Source organism: Pipra filicauda, unplaced genomic scaffold (genome assembly GCF_003945595.2).
Source record: "Pipra filicauda isolate LSUMZ 115617 unplaced genomic scaffold, ASM394559v2 scaffold150_size2825430_pilon, whole genome shotgun sequence".
NCBI classification, from domain to species: Eukaryota; Metazoa; Chordata; class Aves; order Passeriformes; family Pipridae; genus Pipra; species Pipra filicauda.
In genome coordinates this window covers 1151514-1175603 of record NW_024103996.1, presented here as the reverse complement: position 1 = coordinate 1175603, position 24090 = coordinate 1151514, and the positions used below count along the sequence as shown (strand labels likewise).

The following is a 24090-nucleotide window of genomic DNA, read 5'->3' as shown; positions in this document are numbered from 1 at the left end:
CCAACACCAGGATACCACTTAGAGCTTGTTGGGATACTGCATTTCACAGATTAAATCTCATTTCTTGTTGATTAGGCTTGAAAGTCTACAGAGATCAAAGACTAGCCTTTCTTAAGGAAATCATACATTTTCCATGTTTCAAATATTTCATATATATTTACACATATTTATTTTTCTGATATATTGTTATTTTTCTGATATTATTTATATTATTTTAACAGAAATATTTACTTTTACTCTCGAACAGTAGATTACACATTCCTGGAAGAGGAGCGCTCCAGGACAGGTCGGACGGGGCTTTGGAACCCCCTGGCCCATGAAAGCTATCCCTGCCTATGGGAAAGGGGTGGGAATGGAATGGGAGGTGCCACGTGACGGGGGGCAAACCCACGCGATCCGGGCGGAACCACCTGATCCAGGCGGATCCACGTGCCTCCCGGTGTCCCCACGTGCCCGGTGTCCCCTCCCTCCGTCCCTCCCTCTGTCCCTGCCGGGCCATGGCGGGGGCGGTGGCGGCCGCGGGATCCGCCGAGCAGCTCCAGGAGCTGCTGCAGCTCCGCGACAGGTGAGGGGGCGCCGAGGGGTGGCACGGGGGTCCCGCCTGCCCCATCCCGAAGGCCCCGTCCTGGGGGCCCCTCCCGCGGTTCCCTCCGGGAGTCCCGTGTTGGGGTTTCCCGTCCCGGGGGTGCCATCCCTGGGGGTTCCTTCCCGGGGGTCCCGGCCCGCCGTCCCCCAGGGCACAGCTCGGGGCTCAGCGCCACCCGCGCGGGGAAAGGAAAACAAAACAAAACAAAACAAAACCCAGCCAAGCCCATAAATTGAACAAAGGCTGCGGGTTGGGGTCTTGGCGCGATGTTCTTAAGCCCCGATTCTTGCCTGGGGTTGCTCCAGGAGGGCGCAGCTGGAGGTGTCACCCTGCGGCAGCTGCTGCAGGGAGACGGAGGCCAAATGGGCAAATCGGCAGAAAAATGGTACAAAATAGAGCCACCCTGCGATTTAGGGTTGTTCTTCTGCAGACTCCCAAGGTGTCAGCAAAACCAGCAGTCACTGCACGGTGTTTTCAGTGGAAACAGCAGCACTGGGTTGTTTATGGAGAAAGAAAGTGGCATTAAAGTATTCATCTCGTGCCACGGGGCTGGTTCCTTGTTAATCTGTTTTTGTGCTCTTAAAATGAGTTATTCTCCTTTCATGGAGTCATAGAATGTTTTGGGTTGGAATGGACATAAAAGCTCATCCCATTCCACCCCCTGCCATGGGCAGGGACACCTTCCACTAGACCAGGTTGCTCCAAGCCCTGTCCAACCTGGCCTTGAACGCTTCCAAGGATCTTATTGCAGCGTTCCGTGCTCATGTTTTACTTTGGGAGGCAAGAGTTGCAATAACCACCACTGTAATTACAGATGAATGGGTGCTTTAGTGATTAAATGAACGATGAAACCACCAGCATCACATTCCTAAGGCCAGCATAAGGAAACCTTGATAAATGTTGATTATGGGGAAAAAGAAACCAAAATTTTTCGAAACTTGCTGCATCACTTCCAGTTTCTTTTCTGGAATTGTCCTTCAGCTGAATTCTTGTGCGAGGACATTGCAGAGGGAACTGTCATGTGTCAAAATGGAGGGAATACTTTGCAGGATGCAGGGAATACTTTGTTTAGAATCACTTATGTGCTTCATTTTGCCAAGTCTATTTTAATTCTTAATGTTTTCTATTACTCTTGCTGTTTTTTAAGGTTAAATTTAAGTGCTCAGAGGGCAGTTCAGTTGTAAAATTGTAAACATTCTGTGAATTAATTAAAAAAACCCATACCAACAAAAACCAACTCCAAAACTCTTGGTTCGAATTAAACTAAAATATGTTAAATTTAAATTAATTTTAAAATTGAATGTATTGTAAATGGATGTTTGGAAGGAAAGAGAGGCTCTGGTGGGATGAGGATTAAATAATCATGTGATTATTTGTCCTGTAATCGGATGTGTCCTGCTATGGACACTAAATTAAACTGAGAACTTGGAAATACAAGGTAAGAATCTGCATTTCTGTTGGAGAATGGAAAAGTTAACAGAAAGAAGGTGCATCAAAACAGTAATTAATGCTTTGCCCTGATGTGTGGCCATTAGGCTATTTCTATGTCCTCTGTTCTCTTTTCTTCCACTATTTTTTTAGCCAGTGGAAGCACCTTTTCTTGTAAATTTGCTGCTGCTTTTTCCATTTTAAATGTTCTGTCATTGTCACTGGGTGTACTCAGATGTATCAATGCCCAACCTGCCTAATTATTTTCCCCTCATTACTCTGTGGCAAGAAGTGTTGGTTAGTGTGATGTGAAAAGTTGGTCCCTGTTGGCTCAAAAGTATTAATTAAATGTGTCTCTGAGCTGAAAACTGTTGGAATGTTGAAGAGACCCATGTCTGTGAGGGCTACCTGGGCTAGAACCTGCCTCTTCCCTTGCTCTGTTTTGTTGGAATTCAGGAGAGACAGTTTTGGGATTTCGTGTACAAGAGTCTTGGAGAATTATACAGGGGAGAACCCTGGAGAAGATTGTCCTGGACTGTTCCTGAGCTCGGGTCTAAATTTGCAAGGTTGAAACTTGCACAACAGCAAAGCTGCCTTGTCATTCCATAATTGAGGCTTTAATTGGCTTTTGAAGCAGGACCACACTCTGAGGGCATGATGGGGAAAAAGAAAGGTTTTCCTATTGGTTCACTACCAGAATTTTCTAGAATTGCTTTGTAAAATCAAGTTTATGAACCTTAAAGTATTCAGGGTGTGTAGTTACAGCAGGTAACTATTCCAATAAGGCTGTTGTCCTGCTGTTACAATTTATAATGAATGTCCATTATTTAGTAATAAAAGACACTAAATGGCTTCTGTGATATTGTTGACTTGATTTCTTTATCTTTCTGAATAAATTAGTAGTAGTAGTACGTAGTATCTTTTATTCTTTATTCCCATTTTCCAGTGGGTTTGACCTCAGCAAAACTAGAAAAGGGAATTGAAAATTCCAATATCTTGTCACTGTTGTCATTCAAGTATGTTTAAGTTTGTGGGACTTAGCTCCTGGTACCCAGTGTGATGGGATTTCTGCTCACACCTGTGACTTCCCAGCTTTGAATGCTGTGTGGAATCAATACAAAACGTTCCAGGAAACCTGATTGAGGCTGGAATAAGAAGTTGAAGCGAATAAAAGCAGAAAAATAGCATTAGGGAGACATTTTTATTTGTATTGAGGCTGGTTGGGATTTGGAATGTTTCCTGAAAAATCACTGAAGTTCTGTGTGCAAGTCCTAGAAAACTTTCGCAGTTTCACTTGCTGGGTTTTCTTTTTTCCTCAGGAAGATGGTGTGGGTGTAGGTGGGTTGTTTTGTGAAGTCCCCATTCCTGGAGGTGTCCAAGGAATGATTGGACATGGCACTCAGTGCTCTGGTCTGGGGGACAAGGTGGGGATCAGGCACAGGGTGGACTCAGTGATCCTGGAGCTCTTTTCCAACCTCAGTGACTCTATGATTCTGTTTATTTTTGCTTGAGTCTTTCCTTAACACTTAAATGCTGTTGATTTTCCAGATCCCTGGTAGTTGTCCATTTCTGGGCACCATGGGCTCCTCAGTGTGCACAGATGAACGAGGTCATGGCAGCACTGGCCAAGGAGCACACGCAGGTCACCTTTGTGCAGGTGAGTCAGGCAGAGGAGCCTCTTTTAAACACAGAAGAGTCATTATTTATAAACTAAAGTATTACCAAATATGGGTGAGGTTGTTTTTGAAGTGGCTTCACATTTGAAGATATGACTTGAACACGTTTTCACCTTCTTAAATCTGTTGTTCCCAAGGCGCTGCCACCACTGGAGGCATGATGGGCTTGGTCATGTCAGACATGGAATCCTGGAATGGTTTGGATTGGAAGAACCTTAAAAACCATACACTTCTAAGCCCCTGCCATGAGCAGGGACACCTTCCATTAGACCAGGTTGCTCACCCAACCTTGGTGATGTTGTTGGTCAGTCAAAGGGATCTCAGAATTCACAGAGGTTTTCTCTAGTACTAAAGATGAACCTTCAGGAAGGTGAATTCAGTCTGTGCAACACTGTCACTGTCAGGTGACAGTTGTGTAGTTCTGGATGACATAAACACAGCTGAGGTACTCTGTTTTTGTGAGAATCTCTTCACATCCCAGTAAGAAATCCAAGGGGAAGGAGAAACGAATGCACTTTGTCTACATGCTCTTGGTTTTAACCCAAATTTCTCTCATTAGTGAGACACCTCTGTGGTGCTGAGGGCAGGGAGTACTGGGGCAGCCAGCTGTGTGTGAGTCTGGAATTTGATTTCTTCCACTAAGCCTTCAGGTTCTGTGTGTGAGAGTTTCTTAATGATGCCTCTCAGTTGGTGTTTGTAAAACAGGTCAGAACTATTTTAATGGTATTTTATTTGGAGCTTCAAAACACCAGTTTTCAACATTTTACAAATTCAAGATGCTTAAATTTGTCTGGAGTTTAGTAGCTTTTAGTCAGGCCAACAGAGTTTGAAAAGTCTCAATTGCCTTTTTATTATTCATACGTTATTTATTTATGATCTTTATTATTCTGCTGCAATTTATTTTCTATCAACAAGGTTCCAAAGTGATCCAGTGCTGTAAAACTAAAATAATGGCACATCCTTCCCCCTACTTCCCTCTGTCAAATATTACTTGATTAGAGAAAATAAGCTACTGAAATTCTTGGGTGAATTTTCTTGATACATGTTTTGGTGGGAGAAGCTCCTCATAAGGAATGTATTTGATTTTGAAAGTTTTGTGGCATTTTGTATTCCAAAATAGCCAAACCTGCATTTTTTTTTGTCAAAAACCTGTTAACTCCTCAGATATTTGGTTGAAATGAAAGTGTGTATAGATCCCAAAACACTTAGAAGCAACATTTTGGGAAGTTGTACCAGTAAAAGCAGGTTACTGAAATATGAAATTAAATCTGTTCTGAGTGGAATTATCTCTAAATAAATATAAATATATATAAAAATAAATATAATAAATATATAGAAGTACCCAAACAGGAAGTTTTACTGGGAAAGAAAATTAATTTTAAATGTAGAAGTCATCATATGCCACTGGAAAGAGAATAGGTAATTGGAATTATCTATTCTCTTTTAATTTAGTTTCAATTGAATATAAGCTTTCAATTTCTAGCTTTAGTTTCTCAATTGGAGCATTGATTTACACAAGAGGATGTGAGGCTTGGGCTTTCAGTTTTGATTTTACTGGTTTGCTTCTGTCATTAGTGGGCTCATTAAGAGCCTGTAGAGCTGGAGCAGCTCAAAATTTGAGTTAAGACATACTTTCATAGCAAATTACTACATTGCATAATTTCAAGTTGTGCACTGGATGCTGGATAAAACTGGAAGCAATAAGCTCAAGTTTGCCACTCAGCAGCCGTGCAGGAGTTAAAAATAAAGTTTGGTGGGGAAGAACCCCTCCTTTTTCCTGGCTAATTTGCAGGAGGCTGCAAATGTCAGTGGTGATGTAGAGCCCCGGAATGAGTCAATAGAGCCAAGAGCCGGGATTGCTGTGGGCACAACTCCCGCCCCGTGAGGTGACATGGCTGGGTCAGTGATTTATGGATTTCAATATAGTGGGAGCTGCACAGGATTGAAAATTTACAGGGTCACGAGTGCACCAAAAAATTTTATTCGCAGCCTCCGGGCGCCTCTTGGAATGTGCAACAAAATAAAAACCTCTGAACCTGTTTTGACACCGCCGAGGTTCAGGGGGAGACACCCAGCACAGAGAGTCTCATTTAAATGCAAATGTCTCCCCAACTTCAGCATCAGACCCTGTTTAAATGTAGAAAATGCCCAGAAGAACATTCCAGACAGCATTGACACCCACAGTGAAACTTGAAAGAAGATTACGAAAATAATCTGGTGTTTTTTGCTTTGGTTTTTAGTTGGAAGCTGAAGCTGTGCCCGAAGTATCTGAAAAATATGGAATTAGTTCTGTTCCAACGTTTTTGTTCTTTAAGGTAAGAGAAAATGGGTTTAAGAGAAAATTTGTTTAAGGGAAAAAGGATTTAAGAGAAACTGGATTCCGTGTGGACCCTTAATATGTATACTTTTGTAATACTGCTCCCAGAACATTAAGAACTTTCTCAGTGAGGGAACACTTCTGTATCAGATTGAAGTCTATCTAGTGGAACCTAAAAAAGTAGATAGAAATGATTTTTGCACTCTAGATGTAATATTTCAGAGCTTCCTTAACTGGTTTGGAATTCATGCATTTTTATTTATTTATTAATTATTATTTTTTTATTTTGTGTGGGGTTTTTTGTTGTTGTGGTTTTGTTTTTTTTTTTTAATAGTAGTTGTAATGGGTCAAAAAATTCACAGTCGTATTTCCATGTCGTCTTGTAGTTCTACAACATGGCAAAAAGCCAAGTAAATAAAGTAATAATAGAAATAACAAATATGTTTGGGTTGCATTTGCCTGTGATAATAAAACTCATAATATTTTCTTTACCAGTATATTTCTAATAGCAAATTTGCTGCCATTAAGACCAGCCAGACAACAAAAGGGTACGAGCCTGGGAACTCCAGACCCTAAACCCCCCCTGCATGTGCAAATCGATACTTTATATAATGGGTTTACTCTGTTTTTATTACAGTACAAATTCTGAATTGAGTCCTTTAACCCGAGCCTGTGCTTTGGTTCCTTCAGAATTCCCAGAAAGTGGACAGGCTGGATGGTGCCCATGCCCCCGAGCTGACCAAGAAGGTGCAGCGCCACATATCCGGCACGTCCCTGTCTCCCTCCTCCAGCGACAGCACCAAGGAGGATCTCAATGCACGTCTGAAGAAGCTCATCAATGCTGCCCCTTGCATGCTCTTCATGAAGGGCTCTCCCAAAGAACCTCGCTGTGGTGAGGAATTCCTGGAGTTTGTGTCCAGTTTGGCAGCATTTGTCGGATTTATGGAGGTCGGGGAGATACGTCCCAACAGTGCCTTGTTCACCTGTTAATGGGAGGATTTTCGTGTTGCTCAGATGAAACTGGAGAATTGTTATTCCCTCAGTTAAATTGTGGAAATGGAGTCACAGATTAGGAGCTTCCAAAAGAATATGGGATGTGCAGTGTTATCCTTGAACCGGGACAGTTTTCCTGTGTTTATTCATGGCATGGACGGGGCTTGGAGCAACCTGGGATAGTGGAAGGTGTCCCTGCCCATGGCAGGGGGTGGCACTGGATGAGCTTTAAGGTCCCTTCCCACCCAAACCACTCCATGATTCTGTGTTTCTCCCTCAGTGGAAATGTTTTTTCTTAAACCTCATTCTCTTAACTCTTGCTCACGGTTTAGTGCTCGGTTTCTGACTAACTTTAAGTGTTGATCTACATGAAAAGATCAGGAACAAATGTCAAAAGACAAAATTTTTAATTACTAGGAAGCCTCTGCTCTTATGTGGTTGTTGGAATTGAGAAGCTGAGTCCCTAGAGTGAATATAGGAGTATTTTCCTTAATTTCAGGTGGCTTTGATTCAGGAGCAATGCTTGGCAAATAAAGGAGCTGAGAGGAGAGGCCACAGTGGTTGAACTGCTGGATGGGCCTATTGGGGTTGACACTGGGGTTGAATCAGGTGCTTTGGAGTGATAACAGTCTATATCTTCCTGTGAAGAGCTGATGAAGTTCCATCTTTTTCTGTGTAGATAATTCTGCATTTGTATCATGTAACAATGCGGTTGTAGCTGTGTAGAAGTTCCATATAACGGGAAATTATAGATAATTTTCTAGGAATGGAAAGTTTGGCTTGTTCTGTAGTAGGCTCTGATGAGCTTCTGGGATTTCTGAGAACTTTTGGGGTGTCTAAAATTTGTGGTTATTCAGATATTTCTTCAAGCTCTCGGTTTGCTGGTACCCCAGGAAAAGTGCACAGGAGGTGCTTACCTAAATAGAAGTATGTATTAAGATGGACTGACACACGAAATTATTTGAATTGCCAGCTCTTAATTTACAGGTAGATATTGTGCTGCCTTAGGCTGATGTTCTGGTTTCTGGCAGTAGTTGGGAAATGTTAGTTGGGTCGATTAAATTTCTTAAAAAAGACAAAATCTGTTTCAAGGGGCAGGTAATTAAACATTTTGTCAACATTTTCATCTTTTTCAAGGTGAAGATAATTTAAAATTTCATCAGTGATGATCTGGATCTGTTTTATCAATAGTAGAAGTAATAAAAATAGAATTAAATACTGGAGTCAGGCTTGTTTAAAGGTGAAGATATTTTTAATTTGTATCTATTTTGATACAAATAAGACTTACTGGACTCTTTGGTTCAGTTGGCAAGTGAAGGAGACCTTATCCAGCAGGAATTTTGGGATTTTATTGTAGTTTTTCATATTTTTTTCTTTGGAAAAACCAGCTGAGCAGAGATTGGAGTATGGTTTGTTCCCTCAGATGTGTGTTTATTGACACTTGTATGTGGTTGCTACAGATGCTGTATTATTTCAGTGGATTTATTTGGTAGTCTTGGTATGCATTTGCTAGTATTGGTATTTATTTGGCAGTATTGGTATTTATTTGGTGGTATTGGCGTTTATTTGGCAGTATTTATTTATTTGCTCCATAGATAATTTGTTCAGGGTGTTTTTATTGCTGTGGAATCTGTGATCACACAGATAACACTTAAACCATTTTGTCAGCAGTTTAACTATTCCTTGTCAGACACTTCTTCAGAAATTCTACCTAAATTCCCTTTTGTTATGGAAGTGAAGCTGTTTGGGCACTTTATCCCTAAACTTTCAAATGAGCCCCAACCAGTCAGTCTTTCTGGTTTGCATGGAATTGCCTACAGCTAAAATAAAGCTGGGGTTTTTTCCCCTCCCCAGTTCCTTACAGTAGAAATGAGTTAGTGTATTGGAATAACCAGCAGCAATCAGCCTTTAGCTGTTTATTAATGAACTCCCAGATGTAGGAGAAATTCCAGGATCTGTTTGACTTCAGGCTGTACATGAACTCAACACTTCAGTCGTGCAAAGAAAAGCAACTTGGATGCCACAAGTCTAAAAACTGCTGCTTCATATCTCAAGAAATTACACATGAAAACTGCAATAAAACCCCATATTTCAAAGCTAAGAGCTGAAATCAAAGGTTATTCTGTTCTGCCACTGCCGTCCTTTTCCTCATTTAAACCTTGGGTTTTTGTTCTTTTATTAAAGCCTTTAAGCATTGTCTTTCCCCCTTTTTTTTATTTAATATTTGTATAGAGGTTTTCATTTGTCTGCACAGCATTTGTTGGAATTCTTTGAGGGAATTGGTAGGATTGCAAGGGTGTTTGAATGCAAACCAGAATGAGTCGGCAAAGATATAAAACCTTATTATCACATTGATTTATGGGAAAATTCTCCCGGATCCTTTTTGCAAACGATGAGATTGTGTTGTCTGGGAGGTGTAAAAAGATGACTGTAAATTCCATAATAATAAAATTTTCATACCTACGACTTTTTACAAATAATGTGATGATTTTCTTGGGAAAAAGATGCTTAGTTACAAAAGGGAGAAACTTTTATTCTCCAATTGGCCACTGCTAAACGTATAAAATCTGGTTGTAAAATCATAATATTCGGTGCTTAATATCCTGCTGTGGGCAGGACATAAGAAAATCTGTCATTAAGGGAAACAAAACATCATATGAAAGTGTCACAAGGGGAGTAAAATAATATTAAGTACTCAGGAGAACATAAAAAATTTAAAAAGGAATTTGCCTTTTACCACAAAGTAGGAAAGGATGCTCCTAAAGCAAAACAGTAGAAAACATAAAAGTCAGGTTTTAAGTTAAACTAGTGATAAGTAATAAATCAACTAACAGTAATAAATGTTTTTTTTTTCCCATTTAAAATATTTGAGGATATTGATAGAGCAAAGAAGAACAACTAGAGCTGTTTTGAACTTGCTATCTAGAAATATCATGGTTTTTAACTGAATAAAGTTTAACACAGGCATGGGAATGCTTTGTTTAAAATCCTGTTTAATTCCTGTTTCTGTCTCTGCAGGTTTCAGCAAGCAAATAGTGGAGATCCTGAACAAACATGGTGTTTCCTTCAGCAGCTTTGACATATTTTCTGATGAAGAAGTTCGTCAGGGACTCAAAACTTACTCGAATTGGCCAACTTACCCTCAGCTCTACGTGAATGGAGAGCTCATAGGGGGGCTGGATATTATCAAGGTAAGAAACTGGGATTTTCTGACTATTTTTGGTTGTCAGAGCACGTTTTTCATGCTTTTTACATGTCCTTTACCTTCCCAATTTCCCTAGGAACTTGAGGCATCTGGAGAGCTGGACACGATCTGTCCCAAGGCCCAGAAGTTGGAGGACAGGTGGGAGGAATTTTGCAGGGTATCTATTTTTGAGGTTTCCTTTAAGTTTGTTTGCATAGGGAAAAGCCTCATATAAATTCCTGCTCTTTGATTTTATCAAAACTGCATCAAGAACTTACAGAACTCTTCAGTTGTTTCAAATATTCTGGTTTTTATCCAGCAGTCACTTAATATAAAGTTGTAGTGACCCAATAGTCTTTAGTAATATATGTGTTTAATTTTTACTTGTAGCAGGAATACAGAGATTCCTTCTTGTGTCTCTTTTGAGAATTTATTCTTTAGAGATAACTGGAAAAATCATCTTTTAAACATGAGTAGCTTTTATCAGCTTTATTTGTCATAGACCTCTGATGTCACTGGAGAGAATCCCTGCTCTTGTCTCCTCATTTTCCTTGTTTACTCGTGTCCTTCAGTTCCTGTTTTCTTTCACCTTGGCAACACAAATCTGTGCTGCAGCAGTGGGAATTCTGTTGATTCCTGACTTGGATGGAGTATCTGGATGCCAATTTGTCCTCCTTTAACCTCCCCATATGAAGATCCACTCCCAGAATTCCAGGCTCTGGATATCTGACATCTGGCTATCAGTCACTCTGCTGCCCAAGTTGCTCTTAGATGTGGCTTTTTTTCCCTAATTTTTATGGGAATAGTGCCATTAAGACATGCAAAGAGGATGTTTTCCAAGAAGGTGGACTGTACCCGGAAGGCAAATGTGTCAGCACAGATTCCAGGTTTTACTGTGCTCTGGATGTGACTCCTCCAGGTTCTTTTGCCTTCTCAGTGCAGTGAAGAAATAATTTAACACATTCCATTTCAATGTGGTGATAATTAACACTTCCACAGCTGTGGATTTATTAATTTATTCCTTTTTTTTTGTTACTCCACTTGTAAAGTGTTTCACTGAGGCCACAAAACCCAATCACTGCCTTTCGCAATTTGAGTTTTAGAGATAGAGATGAGATTGTCTCAAGATGGCCTTTAAAAACTTACTTTAGAAAGTCTTTTAGCCCCCTTCTGTGCATTATAAGGAGTTTCTCATGAAATTAGACATTTTTTGTGTGATAGCTCTTGACCTAACTTGCGTAAGCAGCAACTTGGTTGAATTTATCCATAATTTTTTGCCTTGCTTAATCTTTTGGGGGAAATCAGGCAATGGGGAATGCCTTCTACTTTCCTAAAGTGTTTTAGTAATTAAAGTTGTTAAATGTCTCCCTAAGGAGCAGCAGGAGCACCTGTGGAACGGGAGTGTGAAGTTTTTATCAAGTTTTTTTAGCCGCCTGGTCCTGGAATGGGATAGGCTGGAAGGCCCCTCCCAACGCAAACCAGTCTGGAATTCTCAATTTTATTTTGGTTTTGCACGTTGTTTTCCTCTCACAACAAACTTTGGGATAATAACCAAGCTATTTTATGTCTTTTTCCTGCTTTCCCTAGGCTTAAATCCTTGATAAACAAAGCTCCTGTGATGCTCTTTATGAAGGGAAACAAACAGGTGAGATAAAATCTTTCAGAATATATATTTTTTTAAACAGTGACAGTTACCTCATTTTTTGTTAATTTAAGGTAATAGTGCTGGAAACTTAGTTTTTTGTCCTTTTATTTGGTACTTTTTCAAGCCATAGAACAGTCCCTGTTTTTTATTATTGCTGAATATAAATTCAGTGTCTAAAAAAATACTGGGTTTTTTTGTCCATATACTGCCAATGTGAGGAGTTTACAGTAGATATTAATTATTAATTAATTTTAATTGGGAATTGCTGTACTCAACAGCTGTGTATTAGTTGCAGTTTATTGGAATGGCAAATAAAGGGTATTGATGTCTCAAAGTTAAGCACATTTATTCTCTAAATCCACGTAAGGCAGGATATAAAGGATGAAAAAGAGATTAACTGGAGTGGCTTATCCAGCAATAAATTGGGAATAGCTGAGGATTTGGAATTTTGTGGATTAAGCACAACAGATCTATATTTTAATGCATGTTTTATATTTTAGATGGCAAAATGTGGCTTCAGCAAGCAAATTATAGAAATTATGAATAACACTGGGTAAGTAACTGTTTTTTACTGAACTTGGGAAGTAGTTTTGGTTTAAAAACTGCATATTATAAATCAAGAGGTTAGAAAATACTGGTGGAATAGTTCCCCAGATGTAAGTTTCTATTTTTAAATAGTATTTTAAAACAGTTGAATTCACATTGGGTGTTAGGATGGGCTTGTGGAGGTAATAAATAACTATATATCAATATACAACTCAAAAATAAACAGCAGTTACTAAAATCATTGTCCTTTTCCACTTGCAGGATTCCACATCCTTGAAAAGTGCTAGTTCTTAGAAAATTAGGGATTGCACATCAAAATTCATACAAGAATCAACCAGAAATTAAATTTACACAGCAGTTTGGTTATTGTGTTTTACACAAGCACTTTCTGAAGGTGGTGAAAGAGCTGCAGCTGGTTGATTATTTAATAAAAACCTCTGAAGTTTGTGTGTCTTTTTTTATTTTATTTTTTTTTAAGCTAATAGTGAGCAGAATTAATTTGAACACATGGTGGCCAGTTAGAGCCTAAGATACGTGGCTTAATTTTTTAGTGTGTGTCATCCGTGCATTTTAAAGAGTTTCTTATAAAATTAGGCATTTTTTTACATTGTTCTTGGCATAAGAGTTGGCATTGAGATTTTTCCTCCTAATACCTGTTAAATCTGAGTAATTTGGAAGCTGGCCTGTAAATATACCCATTTTTGAGAATTTTGAGAGGTGTTTTTGAGGACCGTGAGGGTTTTTTTTGAGAATTGTGAGGAGTTTTTTGAGAATTGTTAAGGGGTTTTTGAGAATTGTGAGGGGGTTTTTTGAGAATTGTCAGGGGTTTTCTAGAATTTTTGAGGGTTTTTGTTTCTTTGAGAATTTTTCCAAACTCCACAGTGAATAATGAATTTCTTTTCCTTTTTCTAGCATTGACTACGAGACCTTTGACATCCTGGAAGACGAAGAGGTAATGAAGCTTCTCCATCACTGAGGATTTCCCTGGAGCTTTGGAGAAAAACCTGAATTTGCATTTTTAAAGGAGAAATTTACATTTCAGATTTATTTATTTTTTTTTTTAGGTGAGACAAGGATTAAAAACCTTTTCCAACTGGCCCACGTACCCCCAGCTCTACGTGAAAGGAGAACTGGTTGGAGGGTTGGACATTGTGAAGGTAAGAATGGGAGAAGCTGGAGATTAAATAGACTTTTTATTCCAAATAATAGGATTTTTTTTCTGCCCATAACCTACAGAAGTTGCTGTGGTGGCCTCAAATCTTGACCCCAAACGACCTGGATGCTTTTCCTGTGATTCCTCTGAGCTCACACCCGGGGAAAGGAGCTTTAAATCTCCAACATTCCCATTTAGCTGTGGGATGTATTTCCTTGACAACACTCAGTTACTGTAAACCCCATTTTTACAGGTTTCTCTTCCTTAGTTTTACTTCTGACATTGCTTTTTTCTCAAACCGGGTGGGTGAGACTTAGTTTTCCTTGCAAACAGTCTCATTCCTGGAAGAAAATCAAAGTTTATTGCAGTTGTTTGAACAGCCCCCGAAGCAACAAAAATAGATCTGCATCTCCTCCTCTGGTTGTTGATTTTTGTAACACAGCAGGCCCAGAGTTCTCAATCCAAAATACTCTTGAGCCCATTCCTGTCTGGATGGTTTATAGCCAATTCCATGGACGTTGTAGCTCCTGGGAAGGCACAATCAATAAATCTCATTTAATTCTAAAAAATACTGGTATGACTTAAATTTTATGGATTAATTTTATTTATTTAACAAGTGTGGGTATTGCTTAAATTATATAGATAATTCTATTTATTTAACGAGTGTGGGGGCTTTTTCAGTGATCAGTAAGTAGAGTCTTGGGCATTGGGAGATGCTGCAAAATTCTCTCCCTGGTATTTAAATATAATTTGTCTATTTGCATCTTTGGGCTGTATTAATTCACGCTATGGGTGGATGAGTGTTGTAAGTGTTTTAAATTGCATTTTTTAATGCAGCATAATATGGAATAAAACAGACAGCTGTTCCTCTTGAGATGAGGGAAAAGAATATATATTCCATGTTATTTTAAAACTGTTTCCTGGTGTTATGTAGCTCTTTAGCAAGTTAACAGCCTTCTAATTTGAATTTCAATCATCAAGATAATATGGGCAAGTGCCTCTTATTCAGAATCCTTAAAATATCTTATTGTCTTGTTGGTTTTGATGGGTAGGAGGGACGTAATTTATCAGTGGATGGTAATTTTTCACTTTTGGGAGACCTTTTAGATGTTGTAAAATTTTGTGGATGCCTGAAATATATCTGGAGTTACATCTAGGAGGAGAATCTGGAATTACATCCAGGAGGAAATATCAGGTTGATAACAACCACTTCTTTTGAAGGTTTACCTTTCCACTAAATATTTTGCCTCTCTTACTAAACAGACACAAAATAGAATTTAAATACAACATTATAAACCTCAATATCTTGGCCAAGAGGGACCTCTAGTGAGTCATCAACGCATTCCCTTCCTAGTCAGGGAGTTATTTCCTTATCCATCACCATTCCCTGGTGAAATTCTGTTGGCATAATCACAAAATGTCCATAATTGCTGTATTTATTTCTTTACAGGAGCTGAAGGAAAGTGGTGAATTGCTGCCTGTGCTGAAGGGAGAAAATTAATGGGGAAGGACATCAGTGGGAAGAGAAATCCTTGGAACAATTACTCATTTAGGGATTCTATTGGAGCAATATACAACTTAGCCCTGTGGAATATCAGGAGTACAGAAAGACAGTAAATAAATACTCTCTGTATTTCACCACATTTAAAAATGTGTTTTAACTGGAGAGACAAAAATGTCAATTAAAATCTAATGCTCCAGAATTTTGGGTGTTGGGACTTTCTGTGTATTATTTCCATTTGGATGTTTAAGAATTGAGTGATGACCTCACTCTCCACCCTAGAACTGTATAAGACTAAATTACAACTGTTTTTTTGGGGGCTCAGCTCTCATTAGGAGAATATTAATGGAGAATGTTATGGAGCATCATAATTTCCTGTCCCTCTTAATTGTTTTCATGTCTAGTGAGCAAGAAAAATACAATTGAAGCCTTCATCCAGTGCAGCATTAGGAAGTTATTAACGAGTTCCTGCTCTGTACACTGCATCTTCATTAAGCAGCCACAGTAATTGCTAATTTCAGGTGTTCAGCCTGTTCTAACATGGGTTTTGAGCATGTTTAAATGAGCCAATAAACAGTGATTAGGCCACTGTTGGTGCATCCTCAGTGATCCTTCAGTGAGATGGAAAGATTTGGTTCCTGGCTTGTGACTTTGGGAATACAGGAATCCTTCACTGCTGGATTCAGAGGATTTTGGTTTTAATCCTTCTTTGAATACCTGAGTCTGCATCAGGATCGTGGCCCGAAACTCCGCTGGGGAGTTGCTCCTTGTCAGGAGGGGTCAGGAGAGACACTACTGAGTGTGCCCAGAAAAAGAGGCCTGAATGAGGTGGTGCAGAGTTTTAGGGAGCAGCTGGGAAGGTTTTGGAAGCAAGTTTGGGGCATTGCTACTTAAATTCTAAATACAATCTAAGCCTTAGAACCTAAAGCAAGACTGGTATTGACCCTAATCCCAGCCTGGGAAAGGTTGGCTGCAGGTAAGAAGGTACTACATGTGTTACAGGATTCCTGGTGATTGATATTTGATTCAGGTATCAATTTTCTAGGATTAGCCTTAGTAATTACTATAAAATAGGATATGTTATAACTTTAAAATCGGTTTTAATCACTATAAAATTGTCCCTCTCATGCAAACAAGCTTTAATTCATGTTTCCAAGTGAATTGCAAGTGCATCCAGGCAGTTGTCAGTGGGAAAATAAATAATAAATTATATCAAAACATAACATCCCTGTGGTGAAATTAGGAGTTAGAAGCTTTAATTAAGTACTAAATACCAAATGCTCTTTTCTCTGCAATAGTTTTCCTTCAGAATTCACTGCAGTGGAATTTACTTGATGTTTATGGAGTCCTGTTGATGGATTTATAGATATGCAGGAGAGCAAAGGGGAGTAACAGTTTATTCTCTGATGATTTGTATTTTTATATATTCTTCCAGTACTGGATATTAGGAAGAAATTGTTCCCTGTGAGGGTGGTGAGGCCCTGGCACAGGTTGCCCAGAGAAGCTGTGGCTGCCCCATCCCTGGAAGTTTCCAAGGCCAGGGTGGACAGGGCTTGGAGCAACCTGGGACTGCACAGGGATAACTGTAGGAATGTTGTCCCACTACCTCTGGAATAGGCTGATACTAGGGGGAAAATTGGCTTTATCTGGAAGAGACTGGTTTATTGGCAGCTGTAGTGAGATGATGAGGTGGATTAATTAATGAGGGACAGGAGGGGCAGTGGGAGTTCTGTGGTTGGCACCTGTAACCAGGGCAGGTGCTGGTGTTCATTGCACCTTTCCAGGTGCAAACACACCTTGCCTCCTGCAAATCCTTCCTGGTGCTCTTCCGAAGTCACTCCTCTGCCCTGTGGAGAAGTGCAGGCTGAATTCTGAGCTGTTTTTCTATAAATCAGAATGATTTGGGCAATAAAGTCAGAGGGTGTTCCCAGAGCTCTCAGGCTGAGTGTGGGGAGTGCTGGGAGCTGTGCTGGGACACATCCAAGGAAAAATGGAGGTTTTGCTCAGAAGGAGGAAAAGGCAATGGAGTGTGGGAGCTGCAGTCCTCCAGGTGAAGAGGTGAGTGATGTCCCGAGCTTTTACAGCTGCTAAACTTGTTCCTTTTCACTGGTGGAGTACTTGACATCAGTGTTTGGGTGCAGTTAACATAACTCACGTCCTGCTTATTCGTATTTTTCTCTTTCGCTTTCTTTTCCTTGCTTGTCCTAAGATTTCAGTCAGATTATATTTTTCCCTGCACTTTAATATTAGGGTATGAGTAAAAAACCCCAAACTAATCATGAGGATGATCAAGAGGGGAACAGGCTGCCTTGGGAGGTTGGAGCTCTGTCCTCAGTGATTAACCACTGTGTGGTAGTAAATATATTTAATAACTTCACCTCTGTCACCTCCTCTCTGCTGGTATAAGAAATACCTTCAAAACACTATGAAGTATTCCAGTTTTTAAAGTTAAGTGTCATCTGGCCGAGGCAGCTGAGGCAGTATTAGTTTCAAATTAAAAATTAACGTGGCTATATTTGAATGTTGGTTAAAGGCTTCTGACAGGCCAGGGAGAAATTGGGTTCAGTTAATGATTTTAGTTAGGGGAGGATTTCAGGGGAAGTTATCAGGATCTCGTTTCATGGGGCTGAGACAGAAGTGGAGGAAACAGTGACTCTTCCTCAAGTTGTAGTTCCAGGGAACTGGTTCAGATGAGACTGTGGAGCTTTTTGAAGGGCAATGAGTGAATGTGAGTTTAAAGAGCCTGGCTTTGGCTCATGCCAGTGATTTGCCCATCTTCCCCAAGTACGTGTGTCCTGCTCTGCCACTGCAGGAGTGAAGAGCAGAGTCCAGACCCTGTCTGGGGTCACTCAGGGGAGGTCACTGTCCTTTCCTCTGTCCAGATTTATCTGCTCTGTCCTGATGTGTGTGGGCAGCACAGCAGAATCCTCTTCCAAGCCTGGGAAACACTTGGAAGTGGGCTAAAGAAATTAAGGAGAGAGGAGACGTTGGCACAGTCCTTACGTCCTTTACCTAAAAACTTAATCCCACTGTTGGTTCAGGGTCTGCAATTCCTTCTGCCATGTCATGTTTTCTGTTCTCTACATGTCATGTAGGGGTGTGTGTGTGGGTGTGTGGGTGTGTGAAGTGTTTTCTCCTGTGCAAGAGCTGTTTGTGCCCAGTCAGTCCTGCAGCCAGAATCATCCAGAGGTGAATATGTCAAACGAGGAAAATAGGGAAGTTCTGGAATTACGTCGAAGAGCCTCCTCTGTACTCTGGAGGGGAACCCCCTACTCTGCCCCAGCGCGGTGAATAATGACGAGTCTTCGTTCCGAGCTGAACGTCCAGGAACGCGAGGGCTGCGCAGCCCGGGCAGGGTGTGGAAAATCCGGGATTTGAGGGAAAATCCCACCTTTGGGGAATTTTGCTGCAGGCGGCAGTACCGCGGATGGCCACGGGGCGGCGCTGCGCACCGCGGAGCGGGATAACGGGCTGGGAATGCTGCAGGACGGGATAACGGGATCACGGGCCGGCGGGGGCGTGGGGCTGGGGGTGCTGCGGGGAGGATGGGGAATAACGGGGGCCACGGGAGGAAAATGAGGGATAACGGGATGCGTGGGGCTGGAGATGCTGCAGGACGGGATATCGGCGAGCATGGAGCTGGGAGTGCTGCTGGATGGGATAACGGGATGCTGGGGCTTGGGATGCTGTGTGGGGGCTTGGCAGGATAATGAGGAACACGGGGCAGGATAACAAGGGGTGTGGGCTGTGGATGGTATGGGGTAGGATAACAGGGGGCTTGGAGGGGATAGTGTGGGGACATGGGGTGGGGGATGCTGGAGGTGGGATAACACGGAAAAGGAGGGGAGCATGGGGTGGGGGCTCCTTAGCTCTGCATCCACCAGGCTCAGCATGGGCTCTCAGATGTGGCTATTGTGTGGGTTTTTTGTTTGGGTTTTTTGTTTGTTTTGGTTTTGATTTTTTGTTTGTTTGGGTTTTTTTGTTGTTTTTTTAAAGTTTAAAGCTTAATTTGTTGGTCGCTGTTCACAAAGGGAAAGTTGGACTTGTCAGCTGTTTTTTAGCTCAAATGCTGGGTAGTAACAACAACAACAACAACAATAATAATAATAATGATAGCAGATGCATTTACTGGTAAATCTGGGTGTTCTTGGGGGGTGCTGCACCCTGAGCATGACCTGGGTGAGCCCTCATAGGAGCAGTGTCCCAGCTGGTGGAGTGGCTCTGGACTTCCAGCAGTACCTCCAAAGGAGGGACAGGCAGGAGAGGTTTTCCTGCAACTTGAAGGATTGTGTTTAAATGAGGAATCCCAGCACAGGGCGGACTGGAGCTGTCAGGAAGTGTGAAACTCTCAGCTGAGCCAAGGGATGTTCAAGCTCATGGCAGAGTCAGTAGCATTTGTGTCTGCTCAGTGTCTGGGATGATCCCTCGGCTGAGCTGCCTTAACGTGGGACTTTTGGGATGCCAGTCTGGCTGCCCAGCACTGCACACGATGATCCTGGTTTTCTACAGAATTTGGTTGGTTTTCAATCCACACTGCTGGTTATAGGCAGATTTTGGTGTAATTAAGCAATGGCAACACGTGGGTCGTTATAGAATCCCAGACTGGTTTGAGTTGGAAAGGACCTTAAAGCCCACCCAGTCCCACCCCCTGCCATGGGCAGGGACACCTTCCACTAGCCCAGGTTGCTCCAAACCCTGTCCAACCTGGCCTTGGACACTTCCAGGGATGGGGAACCCACAGCTTCTCTGGGCAACCTGTGCCAGGGCCTCCCCACCCTCACAGGGAAGAATTCCTTCCCATTATCCCATCCAACCCTGCCCTCTGGCAGTGAGAAGCTATTTCCCATTATCCTGTCCCTCCAGGCCCTTGTCCACAGTTAGAATAAAAGGTCTGGTCTTTACCTGGTTTGGGATGGAGGTTCTGTGGACAGCAAAGCACGGCAGGAAGATCCAGTTATTTTGCCAGGACAAAAATCTACAGCAATTATTATCAACTGGCTTTTTCCCCACTTTCATCCTTTTCCTGGGAATACGCTTGTGTGACACTAGATGGAGCCTTCTATGCACGGGAGGAGCAGAGGGGTTTGGGGAGTTCAGAGCAGCATCTTCACTTCCACCAGTGTCTTGTAAAACGTGTTAATGCCATTACCACTGGAAATAGGGATGATGTTTAGTGGGAAAAACATGGTGGGAAGTGATTTCTTACACCTGCAGAGGGCAAAAGTCACCTGGTGTTTCCCTTTGCACGGAAACCACATCAGAATTAAGAATTAGAACAGTTATAACATTATGTACATATTGTCCCTGCCCAGGGTAGGGGTGGAATGAGATGGGCTTTAAGTTCCCTTCCAGCCCAAACCAGTCTGGGATTCCACAATTTTGAAAGATGTGGAGAGGAAGGATTGTGCTTGTGGCTTTGAGAACATGCAGATATATGTAGAATTTTCTGTCTTTGTGTCCACATCTATTTCCAGCTGTTTTTCATAGGAAAATTAGTGAAAATATGATTATTATTTTATATTCTTCCTTTGATGGCAGTGCTGTGATGGTTGGTGATGCAGTGGTGGTGGTGTTGTGTTGGGAAGCTCTTCCCAATGTAATTCCTGCAGCAGCAGAGCAGTGTCATCATTCTGTGCACACACTCAGCCTCTGAAAGCACCCAAAAAAGCAGATTATAGAATATTAGTGTCATAGAAGATGAAATTGCAACATCATTATGGAATGAACCATGTCATCTTAATTATTCTCTGCCAATTTTAAACTGAATATAAGCAACTTGGGCACTTTGCTGACATCCTGAATGATGATGGCACAGCAAGAAAATGCAAATATAAAACAAATCTGTGGCAAATAACCTAAGTTTGTACTGAAAATGAGAACTGAGAGGGAATTTCTTGTAGAATCTAGAAGTTTTGTATAATATTTGGTGCTGGGTTGATGATTGAACTCAGTGATCTTAGAGGTCTTTCCTTAACAATTTATGATTCTGTGTTTTCTTCGTGTGGTTTTTCTTTCAGTGACCATTTTGATTATTCCTGGACCTTAGTAAATATAAGGCATTATATCAGATTTATGGCATAATATCAGAGCATTGGGTCAGCTATTACAGGCCTGTTGGCTCTGAGCCCACCCTGTGTTGGAGGGGCAGAGCTGGAGTCCCTCAGGATGGATCCATGTGCTGCTGTTGCTCCTTCCCAGCCTCCCCTGCTCTCTACTGACCTAAAACAATTCTGTCAGTGTTGCTGCCTTGCTGTTCCCCACCTCCTGCAGGCTCTTAATGAATATATTGCAAACCAGCAGCCTGCAGAGTGATCCCCAGGGCACTACCCCATTAACCTTTCTCCACACAGAGAATTGGCCATTTATTTCCATTCCCTTTCCTATCCCTTAACTTGTTTTAATCCCTGACAAGACTTTATCGTTCACCCTGTGGTAACTGTGTTTCCTCTGCACCAGGAACTTTATCAAATGCCTTTAGAGTACAAGAGCAGGTCACACCTCCCCGTCCTCCTTCAGATTCCCTCTCTCCTGCCCTCTGAAAGGCTCCCAACAGGAAAAGGAGACTCAGATCAGACTGGTTTGGGTTTGAAGGGAATTTAAGCTCATCTAGTTCCACTCCTCTGCCATGAGCAGGCCCGGGAAGTGACTGTCCCTGTGCTGGCACTGCTGGGGCACCTCCAATCCTGGGGGCAGTTCTGGGACCCTCAGACAGGAGAGACATTGAGGGGCTGGAGCGTGTCCAGGGAAGGGAAAGGAGCTGGGGAAGGGTCTGGAGCATCAGGAGCAGCTGAGGGAGCTGGAAGGGTTCAGCCTGGAGAAAAGGAGGCTCAGGGGGGACCTTCTGGCTCTGCAACTCCCTGACAGGAGGGGGGAGCTCGGGGGGGTCGGGCTCTGCTCCCAGGGAACAAGGGACAGGATGAGAGGAAATGGCTTCAAGCTGTGCCAGGAGAGTTTCAGGTTGGACATCAGGAGAAATTTCTTCCTGGAAAGGGTGTTCAGGCATTGGAAGGGGCTGCCCAGGGCAGTGGTGGAGTCCCCATCCCTGGAGGTGTCCAAGGAAGGACTGGATGTGGCCCTCAGTGCTCTGGGCTGGGTGACAAGGTGGGGGTTGGGCACAGGGTGGGTTTGATGATCTTGAAAGTCTTTTCCAACCTCAATAATTCTGTGATTCTTTGGCAGCGGGATACCTAAGCAGACCTCATTAACTTCAGATCAAATACAACACAAATTCATCCCCTGAAATGGTAATTTTCAAAACATGGTTTGTCTTAAAAGGTGTCTTTTTTACCCTCATTTAACTTTCATCCAGAATTCATTTCCAGTCTCGCTGAGAACAAACTTCTGTCTTTCAGGAAATGTTTTTGAATTCCTTAGCTAGAAAACTATTTTGAAAACCTAATTTGAATTTTTAAACAGCTTTGCCTGCCCCAAATGGTTTTTGCCAAATGAAAGAGCTGCACCTGAAAAGTTTTTCCCAGCTCCAGGGAAGAACTGGATCTGCATGTGGAAGCAGCTGACAGGGTGTGTGTGAAGGAGACCGGGGAAAGAGAAAACCAGCATGGTGGGAGGGAAAGATGTAGTTTCATATAAGTGAAACCTCCACCTTAATTTTTAAAGCATAAATAGAACACAATAGGCCTTTGGGAGCAGCAAAATATGAAATAGGAACATGAGGTTGAAGCAGAGAATTGCTGTCGTGCGTCACCGGGAGCCTGATTTCGTCTGTTCTGCTCAAGTCTCAGATTAAATCATGGTTTTGCACCAGACCTCAACTGCAAATCCAGACCTGTGTTGCCTTAGGTTTTCCAGGGCTTTTAGATAGAAAGGGGAATGGCTTCTCACTGCCAGAGGACAGGGTTAGATGGGATACTGGGAAGGAATTCTTCCCTGTGAGGGTGGGGAGGCCCTGGCACAGGTTGCCCAGAGAAGCTGTGGGTTCCCCATCCCTGGAAGTGTCCAAGGCCAGGTTGGATGGGTCTTGGAGCAACCTGGGCTAGTGGAAGGTGTCCCTGCCTGTGGCAGGGGGTGGGACTTGGATGGTCTTTAAGGTCCCTTCCAATCCAAACCATTCCATCATTCTATGAAAGGTGGTACTTTAGTAGCTTGATATCTCAAGACAATAGATATTATAATCACAGAATCTGTAAGGTTGAAAAAGACCTTTAAAATCATCAAGTCCAACCATCAAATGTTGCTCTATATTGTTTGTTTCTCCACAAAGTAAGAGAGATATGGATTTCACCAACGCATCACTTGGCTGAGGTTTGATGTTGTGACCTGCACTTGCAGTACTACGGCCATATGGAAGACTTTTAGATGAAGCACAGGAATTAATTCAGATTTTAGGTTATTTAGAATACTTAAAAGAATTAGGTGCATGTGCCACAGAACAGTTGTGATCTAATTCCAGTGCTGGAGCTGCTGGTGGTGCCTAGAAGTTTGTGCAGGAAGAAGGACTAATGTGTTGGCGCTTGGGTGGGAGATGTCGGGCCAACCACAGCAAAACCCAGCAGAAAATGACAAAAATCCCCTTGTGCACCGTGTTCAGAAAGCTCAGGAAATTACTGGCTGAAGGAAATACAATTTGGGCCTTCAGAGCTGTCTCCTGGCAAAGTGTGTTTCCTGTAAATAGAATATTTCTGCTGGGGGCTGAATACTGTTGGTTTTGATGCTGAAAGCTCATTAAGAGCTGATGTTAAACAATTAATGCTCCCAGGGACAAATTGGTTCATGTACCAGGACTTTCTCTAGCCGGAGGAAAATACAATATCCTGGGAAATTACAGGACCTGTAATAAACTTGGTGCTTGTGGAAGGCTCAGTGACATTCATTTCAAGCCTCAACATTTTCTCTGATTCTGTCAGAATATGTGTGCAGACCTTCCATCTGCCTGATGATGAATGAGCCTGGAAAATTTCTCCATGGAAAGTGTTGTCCAGCCCTGGCACAGCTGCCCAGGGCAGGGGTGGAGTCCTCATCCCTGGAGGGATTTAAAAGCTGTGTGGATGTGGCACTTGGGGACATGGGTTAGTGGAGGCCTTGGCAGGGCTGGGGAGTTGTT

The 24090-nt window shown here is 42.0% G+C and overlaps 1 protein-coding gene across 1 annotated transcript; it reads left to right on the top strand.

Moving 5' to 3' along the window:
* Positions 1 to 454: 454 nt before the first annotated feature.
* Positions 455 to 15231, top strand: GLRX3 (glutaredoxin 3). Its single transcript, XM_027737139.2, has 11 exons — positions 455 to 565; positions 3563 to 3671; positions 5931 to 6005; positions 6698 to 6899; positions 10019 to 10191; positions 10282 to 10343; positions 11772 to 11829; positions 12330 to 12382; positions 13288 to 13327; positions 13440 to 13532; positions 14979 to 15231. The coding sequence occupies exons 1-11, from the start codon at positions 498 to 500 to the stop codon at positions 15027 to 15029; spliced, it is 984 nt and encodes a 327-aa protein (XP_027592940.1). The 5' UTR covers positions 455 to 497; the 3' UTR covers positions 15030 to 15231.
* Positions 15232 to 24090: the final 8859 nt, after the last annotated feature.

What these genes read in the sequence shown, in the direction of transcription:
- GLRX3 (XM_027737139.2), top strand. Translation starts at nt 498, where the DNA reads ATGGCGGGGGCGGTGGCGGCCGCGGGATCCGCCGAGCAGCTCCAGGAG. An exon ending in TTATGAAGGGAAACAAACAG is followed by an intron (nt 11,830 to 12,329) that starts GTGAGATAAAAT and finishes TTTATATTTTAG; the next exon opens with ATGGCAAAATGTGGCTTCAG. An exon ending in GAGGGTTGGACATTGTGAAG is followed by an intron (nt 13,533 to 14,978) that starts GTAAGAATGGGA and finishes ATTTCTTTACAG; the next exon opens with GAGCTGAAGGAAAGTGGTGA.